Below are 20,735 nucleotides of genomic sequence, written 5' to 3'. Positions count from 1 at the left end.
TTTACGACCGTGACATAAGAAGGTTATCTTTTATCGGTCTCATGGTTTCTATTTACCATTTTTCTGCAAATACATGGCGTTTTTTTTCATTTTTTTCCACTCTCTCAATATTTTCGTATCTAGATAAATGGATGAAATGGTAGACTAACACAAAACTCCAAAGTTTCTCATTGCATGGAATGAAACAGCGATGTGACAGTGATATGAATTATTAGAGACGCATAAGATAACACAGTAACAAACAAGTATTTTATTTCTAAAATGTTATTTAATTCCGCTAATTTAAAGATTTTACTACGTAATCGTTCTAAGTAGCGTCCTTTTTGAATTACAACCATTTTAAGGCAATCAGAATCCAAAAGCATGAAAAGTTCAATTACTTAATTATAGTTGATATTCGACCATATTCCTAGAAGGATTGTTTTACATTGATTATTCCGGGTTAGCTATCTAACGCTCTGTATGCTCCTGGTTACTGATTGTCGAACAAAATTACTCAAAACAATTAATAAATAAGTAAGCAGTAGGAAAACCAAACGTCAACAATCAAACCCATTTCAATTAATCCTACTGCCTAATTGCCGGCTAGTCAGACCAACTCCACTCGACAGCCCATTACCCGACTGCAACCACCGCACCATCAAGTGATAACTTATGAATGAGTTCGTGTCCAAACTGCACAAATTTGCCGGGGGCAACTGCTGGATGCCGTGAAATTCAACGGCTTCGATGACGTCGAAGCTTGTTTGCGGACAGACCATGTGGTGGCTGTGAAAATCACCCACATTTTCCCAAACAATGTGACTACCGTAACACGATTCCTTGTTTTCCTTTCCGAACGGTTCCGCAAGAGACACTCAACGATGACGACCTTCTTTTGTGAGATTGCTTCGCATCCTTCGTCCTTACAGCATGATGCAAACGAGCGTGTTTTGCTATGATGATGGTGGTGGTGGGTGGTGGGTGGGCGTCGAGTGGTGCGCCCGAGTTATGCAATGTTCGAAACATGCTCGAAGGGGGACGCAGAAAGGCAACGGTAAGAGGGCGCGCATGCGTTCCACCTCTAATCGATAGTTGAATTGGGGGTGCTCGCGATTAGGTCAAACTTGGCTGGTGGTTGGCAAATTGGGTGCATCTTTTCGGGAGATATCGCTATCTGTGACTGCATCGGTTCAGCCTCAGTACCATCCCGATTGGATTCAGTGTGAATTTTGACAAAGTTTAATTCAGAAAACGACGGTTTTTCCACGAAACTCTGGTTGCCCTTATCGGTGGGTATAAAGTTGGCCCCAGTTTCGCGTCGGCGCTCGACCGCATCCCAGTCGACACAGGCAGTCGATCTCAGAAGTGAAAATTTTCGGTAGCTCTAAGGTGCTCGCAGGAATATTTCTCCTCGGGAAACAAGAAAAATCAGCAGCAAATTTCATCGAAACTCCTTGATGACTTTGCAAAGAGACGTAAGTAAGATCGGAGCGTTGTGTGTGATAGGAATTTACTCGGTGGAAAAGTGTTCCAATCCGAAATTTTCGGAAAATCTTTCCTTGGAAATGGTGCTGATTGCATATCTTCACGCGAATCCAATTGGATTTTCCTTAATCCAATTTTTCCTCCGATCGCAAAGAGCCCAAAGTGGTGGAAAGTTTTTTCCCTCGATTTCTTTTCAGAAGAAAACCTTTTTTTTCTGCGAAAATCAATATTTTTCTCAAGTGCTCAAACGTTTTTCGTCGCCCCAATGGCTCCCAATTTTTCGCATTCAATCGCCGAGACGTCGTGACCTATAGGCGTGTGTGGGGAGGAATATTATATAGTCGACATAACTGCATGGGATGCTGGGCTCGTGATTGGAAAAAGTGCTCTGCTTCCCACCCCGATAATTGGATGGAGAAGTGAATAATTGATGTATGCACTCCGGAGCGGTTGCACACTAGCCAACGGAAACGGAAATGAGATTTTGTTAGGTTGCAGTGCAAAAATAAAATAAAATAGATAAAGCCACTGCGTTCACTATAAAGATGTGGTAGCTCGTCATCCTGTTCATTTTTTATGCAAATCGTGCGAAGGAAGAAGAGGGAGGGAGCACAGGGTGTTTATTATTGCTTGATTGCATTGCCAGTCGATGACCTTGAACTAAATACGATATGTAAACATGCAGAACCTTCTCGAGGTTTGATTTTTCCCCCTCTCGTTTCCCTTTGCAGACACTTCGATGTCTCGGTAGTCTAGATAATGCTTAAGCTACCCAAAGGATTAAAGAAGAAAAAGAAGGGTAAAAAATCGAAGAAAGATCAAGAGCTTTTCACCGAGGAGGAGTTAGAGCAGTACCGACGGGAGCACCAAACATCCGCACTCAATTCGGCCGCTCCATCGGACAGCGAGGATCATCCGGGCGAGAAGTCGGAGAACGACGAGGAATGGTCAAAGTTTGCCGCACTTACCACAGGTATCGACTCAGTGCTTAAGAAAACTCAGGTTGATCTCGATCGCATCAAGGAGAGCTCGTTCTTCCAAAAGGTTCCAACAAAGGTAGAGCTTGAAGCCAAGGAAAAAGAGGAGCGTCTGAAGGAACAGCAACAGCAACAGGAGCAGCAGGAACAGCAAAAGGCTGCCGAGGAGCTCATCAACGCTGTTGTTGAGCTCTCCGAGTCGGAGCCCAACTCGGAAGCAGAGGAGGACATCTTTGACACCGATTATATTGATGCCATCGCTTCTGGGGAGTTACCGATCGCGTATGTGCCAGAGTCACCTGTTTTAGAGTCGTTTGAAGGACCGGATCCATTCGATACATCGTACGCGGAGAAGATCATCAAGGGACCAGAGGTTTCCAAACGTGGCAAGAAGATTGTTAACATCGGCGCCGCCGTTGAGGTACTCACAGGCCGCGTAGAGAACGTTTCGACGAAAGCTTCCATCCGTAGACCACGCCGAGGACCCGAGAATCTTCTTCTAGAGAGCTTCGACGAGGGTCTACCAGACGGGGAAGAAGCCAAGCCGGTCGTTCAGGAAGCCAAACAACATTCTATACTCACTCTTCTAGACGATCCGGCCGAAGTTTCGGGTGATGTGCCGATTGATTTAAGTGTATCGTTGCATTTAGCGTTTCAGAAGGAGCAAGACGACACAAAAGAGGAGCCAAAATCAGAGTTACAGCTTAACTTTGACGAGTTTGACGATCTTTGCAAACGCCAGCCAGCGGTTGAAGGGGACAATTTTGAATTACTTGTAGGTGAGGTTGAGCCGGAAGGTAATGTTCGACATATCGTAGATCTATTCAGACGACTAATCGTTCTCCTTTTGCAGCTTGTAAGAAACCAGCTCGCCCGCCACCGCCTCGTCCAGCTACAGGACCACGTATTGTACCAAACGTCGACGAGGAGGAGTTCGACCTCGAAGAGGACGATCCATTCGACACCGGTTTTGTCGAGCGAGTCCTTCCAGCGACCGTCAAAGAGGACGACGACTTTGATCCGCGCGCCGGTGACGATTTCCCCCCTCAAAAGGAGGAAGAGGAAGACGATTTTGACTTCGACCCTCGGGGTGGAGAAGACTCATCAACTGCGCCAACTCGGGTGAAAACCCCGGATCTTTTCTCGGCGGAGGAGCATTCCACCCTACAGATCGCGAGCTTCCAGGCCAAAGACCTTCTGTCAGGAAGTTGCGTTGATTTAACTGGCATCTCTCAAACTCCACTCGAAGTTGCAACAGCTGCGGACGTTGCGGAAGATATTGTAGATCCGTTCGACACATCGGCCGTTAATTTGATTGTTGCACCTGGTAAGACCGAACTCAAGTTCTTGGAAAAAGAGTTCCTTTCAGACGAAGCTGGTGGATTGAAACATTCGCTTAGCGATCCGGACTTTGATCCACGTGCCGACACCGAACCCGAATCCAAAGAGCAGCAGGACGACTTTGATTCTATCGTTCAGCGCAAGTCATCGCTGAGTTTGCACATCAACTCGGCGGCGGCCAAAAACAAGACAGTTCTTTTTGCGGTTCCCACTCCGGATCTGTTGAAGCTCGACGGGGATCACTCCGTGACCAAGAAACCACTCACGCCGTATTACAGCCGGGAGTCCTCTCTTCCGGAGTCGGAGACACTTGATCCGTTCGATACTACCTTCGTTCCAAGTATTGTGCCATCTCAACTGGAACTTAACCTCATCGAGAAGGAACTAAACAATAGCACAGCTCTGAAGCATAGTTTATCCGATCCGGATTTCGACCCGAGAGCGGACTCTGAGGTAGAAGAGCCTAAACGAGCAGCGCCTAAGTCCGATCTGCTTGGAACCGACGACAACTACAATCAAAAAGTCCTAACGCCAGCCCAGGAACTTGAGCCGGAGGACATCGATCCGTTTGACACTTCGATTGCTGTAAACATTCAACCAGGTCGTGCCGAGCTAAGACTTCTCGAGAACGAATTCAATTCCGAAGTACCAGTTGCAAGCAATCAGGACTTCCTCTCAGATTCGCAAGACTCCGGTTCCATTTTTGTGAAGGTTCTCACACCCCAACTAAACAGCGTAGCTGACGAGACTGACATCGATCCATTCGACACTTCGTTCGCAGTCGACTTGGGACCAGGAAGAGCAGAGATCAAGTTACTAGAGAACGAATTAATCGCTCGCGAACACTAAATAAACCGAGAAAAAGATGGCAAACCCCTTCTTGATGGACAATGAGCCGATGGGGGGCAACGAGCCAGTCTGCAACCCATTCCTATTCGGCGATGACGCACAAGATGATGCTGAGAGCGCGGCGGGGGTGGATGATAATCCATTCTTGGCGCAGGCCAGCAATCCATTCGCGGACTTTGGTGGTGAGGCGGAAGAACCGGCAGTAGCAGTCGCACCAGCAATGGCCAGCATGAATGATCTGTTTGGGACTGCGGAGGTCAACGCGGTGGTGACAACCGGTGCCGAAATCTTTGGAGTAAGTGATAGCGTTATGTCTGTGACACATCATCAAACTTCAAACAGTGCTGCAAACTTTTTTGACACTACAATCAATGACGACGATGATCTGGTCATCCCGAAACCGATGGACCTGCAGTTGGGACCCCACACCAACAACAATCTGATGGATGATGCCATGATGCAGGCATACTCTAGTGAAGATGAACTCAAGTCGGCCAAAGGGAACCACAAAATGCCACCTCCCAGACCTATACCACCCTCCCAAGCAACGCAGCAACTGATTAGCTCGATCGCGAGCCAACTCGATCAAACCAGCACAAATCTACTGCAAAAGATTCCGGCTACCAGAACGCCCAGTCCGGTGTCCATGAGAGATCTGCACTCTCCCAGTCCAACACCTGAATTTGGCGATCTGTTATCCGCAGGGGACCAGCTGCCCCATTCCGACTCGCAACCCCAGGACAATTTCTTCGGCACTGGTATGACACCCGTTGGTAATGACAATCCTTTCGCTGATCCCGTAGTCCCGATCGCTGCTAAACCCGAAGTTCAGAAGCCTCCGCGTCCAAGACCACCTCCACCACGCCCAGCCCCACCTAAAAGCTCACTAGTTTCGTCACCGGTTGCAGCGCCCCAACCCATTCCTGCACCCCAACAGGAGGCAGATCTGTTCGATCTTTTTGGCACCACGACTTCTAAGACTTCTCCACCAAAACCACCGGCACATAAGACCAAGGAAGACATTCTATCGCTTTTCTCAACGCCTACTGTGGCACCTGCAGCCGCTCCCGAACCGAAGCAAACCGATTTGCTCAGTGGTGACTTCGATGACATATTCGGGGGAACCAACGAAGGATCCCAAGCGTTTATTCCCAACCTCTCGGAGAATCTTGTGCAATCTCAAATGCCACCCCCACCACCGGAAGCTACCACGGTCGCAGCACCATCACCAGCAACAGCCTTCGAAGCGGAAGTCGTTGAACCATCTCCGATACAGCAAGAGCCACCGGTCAGCTGCGAGCCCCCGGTTGAGATCGAGCAACCCCACGTCGAACAGCAGCCCGAGTTCGTGTTTGATGTAGCTCCACCCGCTGAGTGTATGACGATCCGTTCGGAGGGCTCCACCGATCCGAGTCCAACCGGGTCGAATGTTACGTCCAGTAACATCCCGAGTTCGGTTTCGGGAAGCATTGTAAACATTGCCGCCGATGAGATGAAAATTGATGAGGCGCTACCCGAAATGAACGCTCCGATGGAACCATCGATGGAACCATCGATGGAACCCACCATCGATGACCATCCGATGATGGTGGTTCAGGACACGCATAATCACGTGGACGCGTTACCGCCGGTAGCCATCTCCACGATTGCTTCGCAGTTGTTCTACACCGAACCGGACGTGACAACGGCGGCGATGGTGACGGCAGATAGCGGTGCCATCAATCCGTTCGCGATGGAAGATGATGTGCCGTACACGGCGGCGGCAGTAACGGTCAGTAACGATTATGCGAATGATTTGTTTGGAAATACCGCGAATAACAATAATACGGTACTGGCGGATCCATTGGAAGGTTTCGGGCAAACGCAACTACAGGAACCTGACGCGTTCGATTCGTTCGCGGCCAAATTTGAAGGGACACACAACAAAGGTGGGAATATTTTCTTGGACGGGGCGGATCTCGGCACGGAGGTCACTGCGGACGATGCATTCGGGACGGCTGATGCCTGGGGAACGGGGGAGGTTTCCGGCGGGGGATTCGATACTGGGAACGAAGGGTTTGGGAATGATGATGGGTTTGATGATCCGTTTTTGACGATGCAGGCACCTCCGGTGCCGGAGGTAAGTTCGCTTTGTTGGGGTAAGGATCGAATAATGGTTAACTGTTTTGCAGGGAACTCCATTTGGGCGATCTGACTCGCGGGATTCGGACGAAGGAAATAATCAGTTTAGCGTTGTTATCCGACCGAAAGAAGGAATCGATATGGGCCTAGCACCCGCCTTGGCTCCACCGCCGAAGAGCCCACAGACTGCGTCGATTTACTCAGGCGATTCTTCACCCCGAGTGAACCCATTCGACAGGGGAGAGACTGATGATGCCACGCTGGAGTTAACTCTTCCGGATTGTAAGTTTGAAGCGATTTTTTTACCTTTCCTTTATGGCGCAGATCTATCGATCCATAGCAGTCAAGTGTTGGTGATATTTCAAACTCTTAAGGTGACCGTACCCTGTTTGTCCGGAGGTTAAATATTTGATACTTTTTGACAGATAAAGTTTGGTTTGGTGTTTGTACAAACATCGAACATGAAAAAAATCAACTGAAATATTTATGGTAACATAACCATGTTTCGAAGATTCGAAGATTCGAAGAACAGACCGAAAAAATGTTTTAGGCATCCAATAATTGAATATTTGTTTGTCGTGTTTTGTGTAGAATAAGGACACGTTGATCAAATTTTATCTGTCAAAAAGAGTCAAATATTTAGCTTCAGTCAAACAGTGTATGAGCACCCTTATAATAATTCCGACCGAGGTTGATAGGTTGATTTTTTTACGTTAAGTTAAGTGCTGATTTTGTTTCTTTAAATGCTTATTTTTGTTACTCCTATGAATCCTGTCAATTGTTTTAATTCTCCTATTTTGTTTTTGATTAGAATATGTATGTTGTCAGAGTTTTCATTTAGTGAAGGATATTTTGATCTTATCTTTTTATGCTCAGTACATTCTTGTAAGATATGTGAAATAGTTTATATACTCTTCTATATACAATTAATCCTACACTATTTTGAAAGTTTCTCGTTTTATATTCGTGTCATTGCATTAAACAATGTTTTCATTAATTTAAGTACCAAAAAAATTCTAGATTTTTTATTTATTTAGAGATCGAATGCTGATCTAATTTATATTTAAATGTGTTCGTAGGTTTTTTTTGCGTGGCACGAAAATATTCAATAAATTTTTAATAATTTTTTTTAAATCTCTTTTTGTCAAATTCAATTTTTGATTTTAACATATTTCTGTATTCGTAAAATGTGGCTGGAGCCTTTTCACTGTATTGAAAGCATGAGGTAAAGCGTTTTTTTTGAATGATTTTTCTGAATGAGAGAGAGAGAGAGACTTCACACTTCTGACATTCTTCCGAAAATGGAAGTAAAGCTTCGAACCAGCCAAAATTGACAAAAATCACTATAATACAGAAAAGAGAAAGATAGAGACACAAAGCGAGAGAGAGAGGTTGGCAGTACAACTCTGAAAATGAGGTGAAAAAAATTCAGAAGTATGTTTTCTTCATAGATAGAATAATATGGTTGATTGCTCAAAATAAGGCGACTAATTCTGCATTTATTGTTGTGATTTGGGAATTCAATCTTCCACTATAGGATGTTTTCTCTTGTCCGTCGTATATTCCGTATCCCATTTTTCCTTGTGTTTTTGATCCGTCTGAGTTTTTGAAATATTTGAAATTCTTTTAAACAATTACTATCTTGTTAATTGATTATCAGGTATTTTTCTTGGCATTCGTGAGAGTTGGTGGTTATTTAAAAAAATGTACAATGCTTATTGGTGTTACCAATGCCATAAACATATTTAACAATTGGACAGTTATTTTTTTTTAAATTAGTTTAGCACACTCTGTATAAGCTTAGAACCCTGCTCTTACTCTCAAGGGAAGCGCTCCTGTTTTGGCTAAGATAACAGGATTTGGAGTCGATTTCATGTATCTCGTTGATATTCTGAGATTGTGATGGATACATTATTTTTAAAGTTTCAAATATCGTGAATTTTTCTTCAGACGTGGCAGTCATTATTGTTAATTTGTAATCAGTAAGCAATTGTGCTCCCTTGGCCGAGTGGTTAACGTCATAACTAACATGCCGGGTGTTCGGGTTCGATTCCCGTTCTGGTCGGGGGAATTTTTCGTCAAAGAAATTTCCTCCGACTTGCACTGTGATCACGCGTATTCTAGAACTTGCCACTCAGAATGCATTCAAGGCGTGTTATTTGGCATAGAAATCTCAACCAAGTACTAATAAAAATGACGCAAGTAATACTACGTTGAGACGGCGAAGTTCCTCTAGGAACGTTAGTGCCATTGAAGAAGAAGAAGCAATTGAACTACGGTTTTCGAGATTCGTGGCATGGTGGCTGGATGAGCACTGTTTTGACGTAGGATTATGTCTTCCAGGAATATATGTGGCGTAAAAATTGAAAAAAAATCATCGCACCGTGAAAATTGTTCCATTTCAAATGCTTATTATCACAGTCATTTCATGATGGATTTAAGAAATTTTTGTGCCAATCAGTTTGAGCACTGCATAACAATTTATTAAATTGAACAAAATTATATCTATCATGAAACTAATTATCGAACAATTGAAAAATCACAACCATCCTCCAAACGGAAATCTTGCGTTCTGATTGATCGAAATCGAATATACAACCCTCCTTTTATACTCATAATTATTGCTCAGTCATGTCCTGATTTACGGCACACATATCAACTGTTTGTGAAGGCCGAGAGTTTAGTTCAAGTTGTTCTTTTTATGCTAGAGACAACCCCCGAGAGTTCATTCGCCTCTAGTCTTGATTATCCTTATTGGCCATTTCAAGTCTCTATAATTCAAAACATGATCAACATGACTGAAGTAGTTCTTTCAAAGACTGGGCTAGTTCGACTTTGCGTAGTAGGTGTTGTTATCACTTACAGGCCCTTCGTCACAATGTGACAGTCGCCATGTCACGTTTGGATTTTTCGCATTTTTAACTCGTATACTACTCACTTGGAAGATTTAAAAAAAAGACGGGTGGGTAATGTCAGGGACATAACCGGAGTGACGTAGGACTATACAAAGGGGACAGCTTTTGTTAAATATATATTTTAAATATATTGTTTTATTTTCTTCTCCTACGTGAATACCTACCTATCTACCTGAAAAATGGATTAGTTTACTGTTTATTCTTTATGAATATGTTGAGGGTTGAAAAGAACCTTTGGTGTTGTGTTTTTGTTATCACTCGATATTCCCATCTTGTTCGGTTAAACCTTCCTGTTTAGCTATTACGTTTGCCACTCGCCACAGCTTTCACAGTTGGAAAATTTCTTCCTATCCAGCTTGTGACATATTGTTCAGTAAATTACATTTAATGCGACGTGCCGGAGAAGCAGTTTGCCACTCACTGAAACTAATTGTTGCCTTGATGAGCGCCGAACCGAAGCTGCTCTGTTCTTGATGCGGGTTTTCTGATTGTCGTGAGCAGCTTTGCAAGCCAACTCGAGCACTCCGACGGCCGAAACTCTATAATCGCTGTTAGGTATACTGGTGCTCCGGCACCAATCCGTTCGGCCTAGTTACCCTTGCGGAGCAATCAGTGAATGCGACCAACAGAGAACTGGAGACCTGCACGGTTCGAGTGAGACTTTGCCTTTTCCTTAACTTGTCCTCCTTTGTTACGTCCACGGTGCCGATGCCGTACAACCACACGGGTTTACGGTTTGAAAGAAAATAAGATATTTTTTTGGGGTCCGCGTGTTTTATACTCTAGCGGTACACACTCACAGGATAGAGACAAATCGGCAGACTCAGCCAGAGGGGCGAGTCCAACGAGACGAACGAATGAGCGTTAAAAGGGAGCGATGGCAAAAAAAATACATTCATTACGATTTGTTCGCTCGTTGGATTCACATGCAGGCTGAAAAGGGTCCTTTTCAGGATCACAAAATTATCTTCAATCTAAAGAGTTTATTGTTTTGTTGTCACTCGATATCCCCATCTTGTTCGGCTAAACCTTTCTGTTTAGCGATTGCATTTGCCACTCGCCTCATCTTTCACAGTTGGAAAATTTCTTCCCATCCGGCTTGTGACATATTTTACAGTAAATTACATTCAATGCAACGTACCGAAGCGCCACTCAGTGTCGCATTGGAGGCGATTTGAACCTGTAATTGAACATTTGCGATGACAGTGGTACAGTGTCGACTTTCAATGTGCGGTCATAATTTGGATCTCTATGTTTACAAAAATGTCCAACTAAATAAGTCGCATTACATGTCCGTCCAATTAGCTAAATGTCGAACTAATTGTAAATTACTGTACTTTCAATCTGGAAACAATTTAAGAGTTGGTGAAAATTGAATAATCTTGAAAGTCCCCAACTATCAATAAGCTCAGAACTACTGCCAAATTCACATACTCATCAGATCCTGGCAAACAAATTATGAAAACATCAATTTGTGTTTTATTATTATTTTGGATAATGTTTTAGAACGCATTGAACTTTATTTCCTAAACTCTTTTTTTGGAAGGTTTAATGGCCCTGAAAAGCGCCTTGTTTTATGGAATGGTTCCAATTTAGAAAACTTAGTACTCGTGGTTTTGAAAAAAAAACCATTTCGAACGCCCTCGATGCCGCCTTGTTCTGGATTTGCCACCAAAGCAGATTGTAAAAAGAACAAACTTTTTTCTTCTGCTACCTGCTGCCGTTTTGCGATTGCGTTTGCCACTCGCCACTCGCTGCAACTGCCTGTTGTTGTCTTGATGTGTTCTGTTCTGAATGCGGTTTTTCTTATCGTCGCGAGCAGCTTTACCAGCCAACTCGATCACTTCGGCGGCCGAAACTATATAACGGCGGCGACTGGTGCACTGGTACTAACGCGCTCGGCCTAGCTACCCTTGCGGGGAACTCCATATCAACACGGTTCGAGCGGGACTTTGCCTTTCCCTTCACTTTTCCTCCTTTACCATGTCCAGACATGGGTGCTTGGGTTGGTTTGTTGATGTGTTGTGATGCGAACCGATGTGGTGTACGGTTTGAATGAGAATGATCGTTACGGCAGCGGAGCGGGGATTTTTAAGCTGACTGGCTGCCTCGAGAATTACGCATGTGTGAGACTGCGACCAATGTTTCGTTCATTTTTTTCTTCTTCCTTTCCAATCGTGCTTCATTCTATTTCGCTTCTGCTCTGGTTGCCCGTTTTGGTCGGTACGATTTGAGGAGCACAAAATGGACCAATCAAAAATGGGCACATAGTGAATTTTGAGAATGCTTGATGTTTCACAATTATTCAATTATTTATCTCAAGAAAAATTAAATGTTATTCGTTATGATAGATGCGTAGATATATTTCCTATCAATTGATGCAAAAACCTTTGCGATCTATTGAGAAATGCTCGAGTTATAAGCGTTCCCAATCTTGCATTTTTTCGTACTTGTTCAGTGCCTAGATTTCCATTTCACCCCCTATATCTTCCGGTTAGACGTAGTCCTACGTCAAAAAATGGTAAAAATCTATTCATTTCGTTTAGTTCCAATATATCTTTTTGTAATTCTTCTTTCAATAATTGTTTGATGTTTTCATATTTCGATGACTGCATGGACATTTTTCGAGAATATAGTTTTGGCGGCGGATCAAGTTCAAAGTGTTCGGAAGTCAGTGGGAGAGTTGATTCTATGTCGGCGATGCTCTCTTATTCTTCACATGGCATAACTCGAGAACTAATCAAGAAATCTCACTCTCTAAAGTGGAGGGGAAGATGCTGCCATACAAATGAAATACGAATTTCTACATATCCCGAGAACAAACAAGCAAAGGGGTAAGCGCGAAACTCGAGGAAGGAATCGTCCGATTTGAGATGTCATCATTTTGTTCTATTTTCTGTATCAAACATGTATTCCATGTAAGGGGGAAACATGTTATTTGCAATTGATTGAAAAATGTTGAACGAAAATTGTTTCTGAAAATAATTTGATATTACAATGACAAGTTTTGGTAGAAGTACTAGGAAATATATAGTAAATAGTAATTGTAGTTCATAGTAAAATGAAAATGTAAAGGATCTATTAGAAGATCAATTGGACCCATGAACGTTCGCTTAGCAAGGAAACGTGAATGTTTGAAGGTATTGATTTTTGGGTGGAATGAAGTTTGCCGGGTCAGCTAGTCGTATATATAAAACAAGGTTTTTTCCACATACGTATAACTCATCATCACAGGAGGTCGGTTGATCACATTTGAATCATCTATATATCGTAGAGTTTGTTTTCATTCGAATAAGAATGATAGAATACTTTGGAGAACATTCGGAAAAAAAGGAAAATTGGGAAAAATGGGTTACGCATTTGTGCTGCGGTGGAAAGTGAAATCGAAAAAACGATTGTGCATGTTTTCTACAATGATAAATTTTTCGAACTGGAGGTAATGTCTTCAAATGGAATTAATATTTTTTTTTATTTTCACGACATTGAGAATAATGGTTCGTCATTGTGAAAATAAAATGAATAGGAAAATTCGAGAAAATCGACTACACATATGCATGTTTCGCAGTGAAATTCATCATCTGAACGATAACACACAAACTATCTTGAAATATATTTGAAATTTTTTTTAACCAACCAAAATATTCTCTAAAAATAATTGATATGGCAGAACAACGTTTGTCGGGTCAGCTAGTATTGAATAAAATTTTAGATAAAATGTTGTGAACAAATGATACAACCGGTTCTTCTGATCGGTTGGTAGTTCGAGTGTTGATAATATCAAATATTCACGTTTCTCCCGAAATTGTTTTTTTTTCTAATTCACAATCGATTTTATGCCACTCGAATTTGAATTATTGATTAATTATTGAAAAAATTCTGTAGGGTTCTAAAAACCTACATTTTTTTAAAGTAAGTACTCACGTGCTCAGTGAAAAAACACGAATGATGTTGAAATATTTGCGTAACATCTTTTGTTTTCATAATTTGTTTGTCTTCACAGGCTCACATTGGTGTACAAAAGCCAAGCTCTCAATTCTATTTATCTTCCCAATTGAGTATTTAGGGGGGTCTCCGTAGCCACATTGGTTGCGCGTTCGCTTAGTAAGCGATCGATCGTGAGTTCAAAACTCAGGGCCCTCATTGACCATCTTTGTGTTGTTAACTCATCACTCAACTCATCAGAATAACTACATCCACGCAACAATCATCAGCGATGGAGATCGATCCACGGTCGAAATAAGATCGATTCATCCATACAACTGCTCTGCTCTGCAAGAAACATCGGGTTGCTGTTCTATAAATAACTCAACAATGATCAACAACTGTCTCCGTTGTCCGGTCTAACTGGATAATGGAAGAACAGATAGAAAACTCTTACGCCTAAATGGCTACTGTGTAAATGTGTACCATATGCAATGGTATAGAAGGGAATACTCTAACGCCGAAAATGGCAACTGTGTAATGTGCTAATTATAGATATGATAAACATGTGACATGTACACGATTAAAATTCGGCTCTGTTACAGCTTAAATGCTAATGAGCCTAAAATAAACAGAAGGGATAAAAAAAAATTGTATTTATATTTTTGCTCATTCTATGGTTAACAAAATGAGAAATTGATTACTCATGAACGTCTATAATTCATTAGAATGACATATTTTAACCAAGAAGTGGGGGCATATGATAATATTGGGGCAACTTTGATTTATTATTGTTGATTGAACAAGGAGATTGATAGCTCTAACAAAAACAATATTTTGAATTTGGACATGTATTCATATCTCGTATGTCCATGTAATGTGCTCGATGTCGTGATAGCCTTGTTTGCGTTGACTCATAAAAAGGGGTTATTTAAAGAGGGGCGTAGTTTGAAGTATCAAGAACAACTTTGCCGAAGGTCACTTTTATAGAGGAGTTCTGAACAGTGGCTTATAAGCCTATGCACACTCGGAAATTCAATGATTTGCTCTTGGTATTTCCTAGGAGGAGTGCTCCCGTGGTCGAGTGATTAGCGTCACACCTAACATGTCGGGGGTTCGGGTTCGATTCCCGTTCTGGTCGGGGGAATTTTTCGTCAAAGAAATTTCCTCCGACTTGCACTGTGGTCACACGTATTCTAGAGCTTACCACTCAGAATGCATTCAAGGCGTGTTATTTGGCATAGAAATCCCAACTAAGTACTTATAAAAATGACGCAGGTAATACTACGTTGAGATGGCGAAGTTCCTCTAGGAACGTTAGTGCCATTTAAGAAGAAGAAGAAGAAGATTTCCTAGGAGGAATCTAATCCTCTTTTGAGCGTTAATAATTCTTTCCCGGCTCAATGATGTGTTATGGGAATCATTTTAATCGGAAGATAAAATTTCTAACAGTTATATGTTTGCTCCTTATTGATTGCCGAGCAAACGATAGTCCTACGTCCACCATGCGGTTGTATCATTTCTAGTTTTTCTTCATATTGATCAAAGTAAACGCGCTAGGTGTGGAACATTGAACGTTCCAGAGAAAGAGCGCGAGAGTGCGCAAATTTTAAAACATCGCAACACTCATTCTCGTGAAGCTAATTGCTACTGAAAGTTGTACTCAAAACGAGTAGAGAAAGTAACTTAATTTTTGCATTGCAATTATGTATTCGATTTTGTTCTGTCTAATTTTGTCTTGGCAATTTTGTGTGTACTTAGGTCGGAGTTGCAGGAATTTTCAACAGTGTGTAATACACCTTCATGGTTGGGAATTGATTCAGAATCGTTTTGAATGGAACTGTCCTCCATTTTTTCTTTAGAAAGAACCATTTCATAAGTTTTTTCCTTCTACCTCTCATTTCCCTTACAATATCGTCATTGTCAAGTTCTAAGTATCGTCTCAATCCATATGTTTGGTCACTACATGGATTCAAAGAGGTTTCTTCACCCAGACAGTCTTCGAATCTAGAGAAGTTATCATCTTTAATTCTCATATATTGTTCACACAGCTTCCACTAGAACAAAAGAAAAAAAAACTCTAACATGACCTCTATTCTGAATTATTCTACCTAGCACTTCACTGTTGTCTATCTAATAGGTAAAATTAAAGAAAATCCAGCTAAAATCAATGCAACTGCTTCTCAACACTTCAATTTTACAAAATTAATGAATATCTATCAATTTTTCCTTTGTGAAAATTTAACACGTGGCGCGAAAAAGACCTCACTGTTAAAGGGTGTGTCACATCAAATTGCATCACGGAAAAAACGCTGTAGAAATTCGCCCAGTAGACCGATCCTTTTGAAAATTTTAGACAGTAAAATAAAAACTATTAAACAACTTTTGGCATTTTCTTTTTATTCATACTTCGAGCCCAAGCCCGTATGCTCGCACCTTCCTCTTTACCCCGTCCATAAGGTTCTGTACAACGTCAGGTTGTAGTTTTTTTTTAACAGAAATCCATTTTCTCTTGAAGTCCGCCTCCGATTTGACAACTTTTGGGTTCTTCCGGAGGGCCTGCTTCATAATCGCCCAATATTTCTCTATTGGGCGAAGCTCCGGCGCGTTGGGCGGGTTCATTTCCTTTGGCACGAAGGTGACCCCGTTGGCTTCGTACCACTCCAACACGTCCTTTGAATAGTGGCACGAAGCGAGATCCGGCCAGAAGATGGTCGGGCCCTCGTGCTGCTTCAATAGTGGTAGTAAGCGCTTCTGTAGGCACTCCTTAAGGTAAACCTGCCCGTTTACCGTGCCGGTCATCACGAAGGGGGCGCTCCGCTTTCCGCAAGAGCAGATCGCTTGCCACACCATGTACTTTTTGGCAAACTTGGATAGTTTCTGCTTGCGAATCTCCTCCGGAACGCTGAATTTGTCCTCTGCGGAGAAGAACAACAGGCCCGGCAGCTGGCGAAAGTCCGCTTTGACGTAGGTTTCGTCGTCAATTACCAGGCAATGCGGCTTCGTCAGCATTTCGGTGTACAGCTTCCGGGCTCGCGTCTTCCCCACCATGTTTTGCTTTTCGTCGCGGTTAGGAGCCTTCTGAACCTTGTATGTACGCAGGCCCTCCCGCTGCTTGGTCCGCTGGACGAATGAACTTGACAAATTCAGCTTATTGGCGACATCCCGGACCGAACTTCTCGGATCACGTCTAATCTGCTTAACTACGCGCTTGTGATCTTTTTCACTGACGGAGCATCCATTTTTGCCGTTCTTCTCCTTCCAGTCGATGGTTAGGTTCTCGAAGTATCGTTTTAGTACTCTGCTGACCGTGGATTGGACGATTCCCAGCATCTTACCGATGTCCCGATGTGACAACTCCGGATTCTCGAAATGAGTGCGCAGGATTAATTCACGACGCTCTTTTTCGTTCGACGACATTTTTCCAAATTTACGAAAAATTGACAGTGAAGCATGGCCAACGTGATCTATACACTCTTATCTGATTATAAGCGAAAGCCGAAGATATAATTCCTAAAAATTAAATTTCTACAGCGTTTCTTCCGTGATGCAATTTGATGTGACACACCCTTTATGTTCTGTACAAATTTGTTCTTGCACGAAGCTAATATTTGGTTGGGTTTTCAGCAACACCCCAACTGCAGCGCACCGATTCGCAGGAAACGCCACCGACGCCACTCTTCGATGAGGACGTATCGCAACCGCTGGAGGACTTCCCTCGCGTTGTGTACTCGGGTGAGGGCTGGGAGATGCAGCTCCGTCAGCCCAACAAGAAGAAGATCACCGGCCAGCGGTTTTGGAAGAAAATCTACATCCGCCTGGTCGTACAGGGTGACAATCCGGTGCTCCAGTTGTCCAACGCGGCTACCGACAAGGAACCTTTCCAGGAGCTTCCCCTGCAGGCATGCTACTCGGTGTCGGAGATTAGTTCCCAGCAGTACGACAACTTCGGTAAGATCTTCACCATCAAGCTGCAGTATGTGTTCTATAAGGAACGACCCGGAGTGAGGCCAGGACAGGTGACTAAGGCCGAGCGGTTGACGAACAAGCTCAGTCAGTTTGCTGCGTACGCCATCCAGGGTGACTACCAGGGCGTTAAAGAGTTGGGTAGTGATTTGAAGAAGCTGGGTTTGCCGGTGGAACACGCGCCACAGATCTCCCAGCTTTTCAAGTTGGGTTCGATGAATTATGAGGACATGAAACAGTTTTCGGTCTGTATTGAGGAGGCGCTGTTCAAGATGAACGTACACCGGGACCGAGCCTTGACGTATAAGACGGAAGAGGTTCAGGTGACAGCGGTTGACGAGCTGTACGTTGAGCAAGACGCAGAGGGTCGCGTGAATAAGCAGATTGCGAGGGTTCGTCTATTCTTTTTGGCGTTCCTTTCGGGTAAGTTTGGTGCAGAATACATTGGAAGCGCAGATATTAGGATTGTAAAATGGTTGTTCTTCTTCCAGGGATGCCCGACATCGAGTTGGGAGTGAACGATTTGTGGCGTCAGGGTAAGGAAGTCGTTGGCCGACACGACATCATTCCGGTTGTGACTGAGGAATGGATTCGATTGGAGGGGGTGGAGTTCCACGGGTGCGTCCAGCAGGACGAGTATGAAAGGAGTCGCACCATCAAGTTTAAACCGCCGGACGCGTGCTATATCGAGCTGATGCGCTTCCGCATTCGACCGCCCAAAAATCGGGAACTTCCGTTGCAGTTGAAGGCCACTTGGTGCGTTACGGGCAACAAAGTGGAGCTTCGGGCTGACGTTCTGGTGCCAGGGTTTGCCTCACGCAAGCTTGGGCAGATTCCTTGCGAGGATGTGTCCATTCGGTTCCCCATTCCCGAGTGTTGGATTTATTTGTTTAGAGTAGAGAAGCACTTTAGGTAGGTTGAAAAGAACAATCTTCTTAGGGGCTTAGTGAAACGCTAGTTGATTTCAGGTACGGCTCGGTGAAGTCAGCTCATCGTCGGACGGGTAAAATCAAGGGTATAGAACGTTTGCTTGGCACCGTGGAGACACTCCAGGAATCGTTGATCGAGGTGACATCGGGGCAGGCCAAATATGAGCACAATCATCGGGCTATCGTGTGGAGGTGTCCTCGGCTGCCAAAGGAAGGACAGGGAGCTTACACTACGCATCAGTTGGTGTGCCGAATGGCACTGACAAGCTTTGATCAGATTCCTGAACAGCTGGCTCCGTACGCGTACGTGGAGTTCACCATGCCGGCCACACAGGCGTCCCATACCACGGTAAGATCAATCAGTGTACAAGACTCGGAAAGCGACGAGCCTCCGGAGAAGTACGTGCGATATTTGGCTCGGCACGAGTACAGGTGAGTGTTGGTTTAGCGATCTCAAATCCACTAGTTTGAACTCATTGACGAATTCCAGAGTTGGCATCGAGCACACGACGAGTGAATCGCTGAATCCATACCTTGCGGCGACGACCGTTTCGAAGCCAATTCAGGAAGAGCAGCCGATGGCTACGACGCCGATCGCACCCAGCGATTCCGATTCCGACTCGAACTAAAGCGAGAGGTGGGCTTTTGGTGACTAGTTTTCAATAACGGTAAGTTCAAAGCAATATTTGGTGAAATCGGTGGTGTTAAAGTGCGCGCTGGTTTGGTTGAAATTGAGATTTTGGATTATACATTCTCAGCTTATAGGCGGTGAGGTTATCCACACACTAACAGCTTTCAAAGAGTTCACAAGTTGGGAAAAAAGTTATGAAAACTAGAAATAGATGTTATTGAATTATATTAGTTTGACAATAAATCATATTTATGACATAAAAAATAAAGCTTAAACCAGTAACAAAACAAGTATTACGAAAAGGATATCATTACTATAAATACCAATCTTATTTAAGAGTCGGAACAGAGAACTGTTATGTTTAAGGGGGTTAACTTTTGTTCCGTGAACTTGTTTTCCGTTAGAGCTTTTAACAAATTTTCTCACTTGTCTGTACATAATTTAGTTAAAGTATGGTAAAACAACAATCTAGTCATTAGTTTATCACGTAGTTATAAACATGTACTATCTATCGTAGAATATCAACAGAATGACTTAATAGTAAACAAACAAAGAAACAAAACAAGTACACACCTAATGAATGTTGAATATGCAGAATATTGATACTCGTTGCAGCAGTTTAATGCAAACTTGATTGTTAGCGTTTTTTCTCGGCAAATGTCCAAAGAGCAGATCAAAATCATCGCTGTTCCCTCCTCGCTGCTTTTTCGGTATCACACATATCAGTAGCTAACTGATTTAGTTCTCGATTGAGTTAGTATCCCCGAAAATAAACAACTAAACTGACATTCAACCGAGGAGGGGATGAACCATGCAGATATTGTTGAATTATAGACCGAGGAGTCTTTGCTGCAGCTTAATGCTGCTCATGGTAAATGTGAACCATTTGAATATCATTGTGTGTGAGAAACATTACGAACTGAATTTAAAAAAAAACAAAAAAAAAACAAACAAGACGGAGCAAGCTAACGCTGGATAACTATAAACTTTAACCATTACCGCTAAAAATAAAACGTTAAATGTAAATCAATGAACTCATAGTGATGATGACCTAAAAGAACGTAAAAATGACGCAGAGATGCAGAGGTGTTGAGGAAAAGGTGAACTAAGTGAACAAACGCGTACATACTTACACTAAATGAATGTAACCCAAAGAAAGTAATGAAAACAATATTGAAATATACTCTATATATACATTACTGAAAACGATCAGAAGTGAAAAAAAAATGGGATTGAATTTTTTGTCACCGTAATGCACACGGAAAAAAGATATCACTGACCCAATCCTTATGAAATTTTCTCGAGTGCATTCAGAAACTTGATGTAGCACACATTCGGTTGATTGTATTATCATTTATAGTCGTTTTGTGACATTCTTATCAGTTGGGTACCGCAACAGTTGAAGATCTAAACCCTTTCACGAATTTAGACGATTTTAGTGTTAGGCCGATTACACATTATCCGGTTTCTGCCGGACCGGTTTCAAAAAACGCCGCTGGGTTTGGACGGAAAACCGGATAACAATGTGAAAGAGACCTCGCGCTACACAAAACCGTACATCTCTTACATACAAATACACTACACAAAACTGTACATCTCTCACATAGCCATGCATGCA

General features: G+C 43.0%; 2 protein-coding genes across 2 annotated transcripts; both read left to right on the top strand.

Moving 5' to 3' along the window:
- Positions 1-1,175: 1,175 nt before the first annotated feature.
- LOC129768168 (protein stoned-A-like) lies at positions 1,176-4,634 on the top strand. The gene is made up of 3 exons (XM_055769630.1): positions 1,176-1,457; positions 2,199-3,241; positions 3,298-4,634. Exons 2-3 carry the CDS (start codon positions 2,227-2,229, stop codon positions 4,632-4,634), a joined length of 2,352 nt encoding a protein of 783 aa, XP_055625605.1. The 5' UTR covers positions 1,176-1,457; positions 2,199-2,226.
- Positions 4,635-4,650: 16 nt separating this feature from the next.
- On the top strand, positions 4,651-20,331 carry LOC129768161 (protein stoned-B-like). Its single transcript, XM_055769621.1, has 6 exons — positions 4,651-6,753; positions 6,806-7,037; positions 17,219-17,980; positions 18,049-18,469; positions 18,526-18,918; positions 18,977-20,331. The coding sequence occupies exons 1-6, from the start codon at positions 4,651-4,653 to the stop codon at positions 19,113-19,115; spliced, it is 4,050 nt and encodes a 1,349-aa protein (XP_055625596.1). The 3' UTR covers positions 19,116-20,331.
- The last annotated feature ends 404 nt before the right edge of the window (positions 20,332-20,735 follow it).

The sequence above is a fragment of the Toxorhynchites rutilus genome, chromosome 1, assembly GCF_029784135.1.
Source record: "Toxorhynchites rutilus septentrionalis strain SRP chromosome 1, ASM2978413v1, whole genome shotgun sequence".
Classification (NCBI taxonomy): Eukaryota; Metazoa; Arthropoda; class Insecta; order Diptera; family Culicidae; genus Toxorhynchites; species Toxorhynchites rutilus.
Note: the sequence above shows the minus strand (reverse complement) of the source record. Positions and strands in the feature narration are given on the sequence as shown.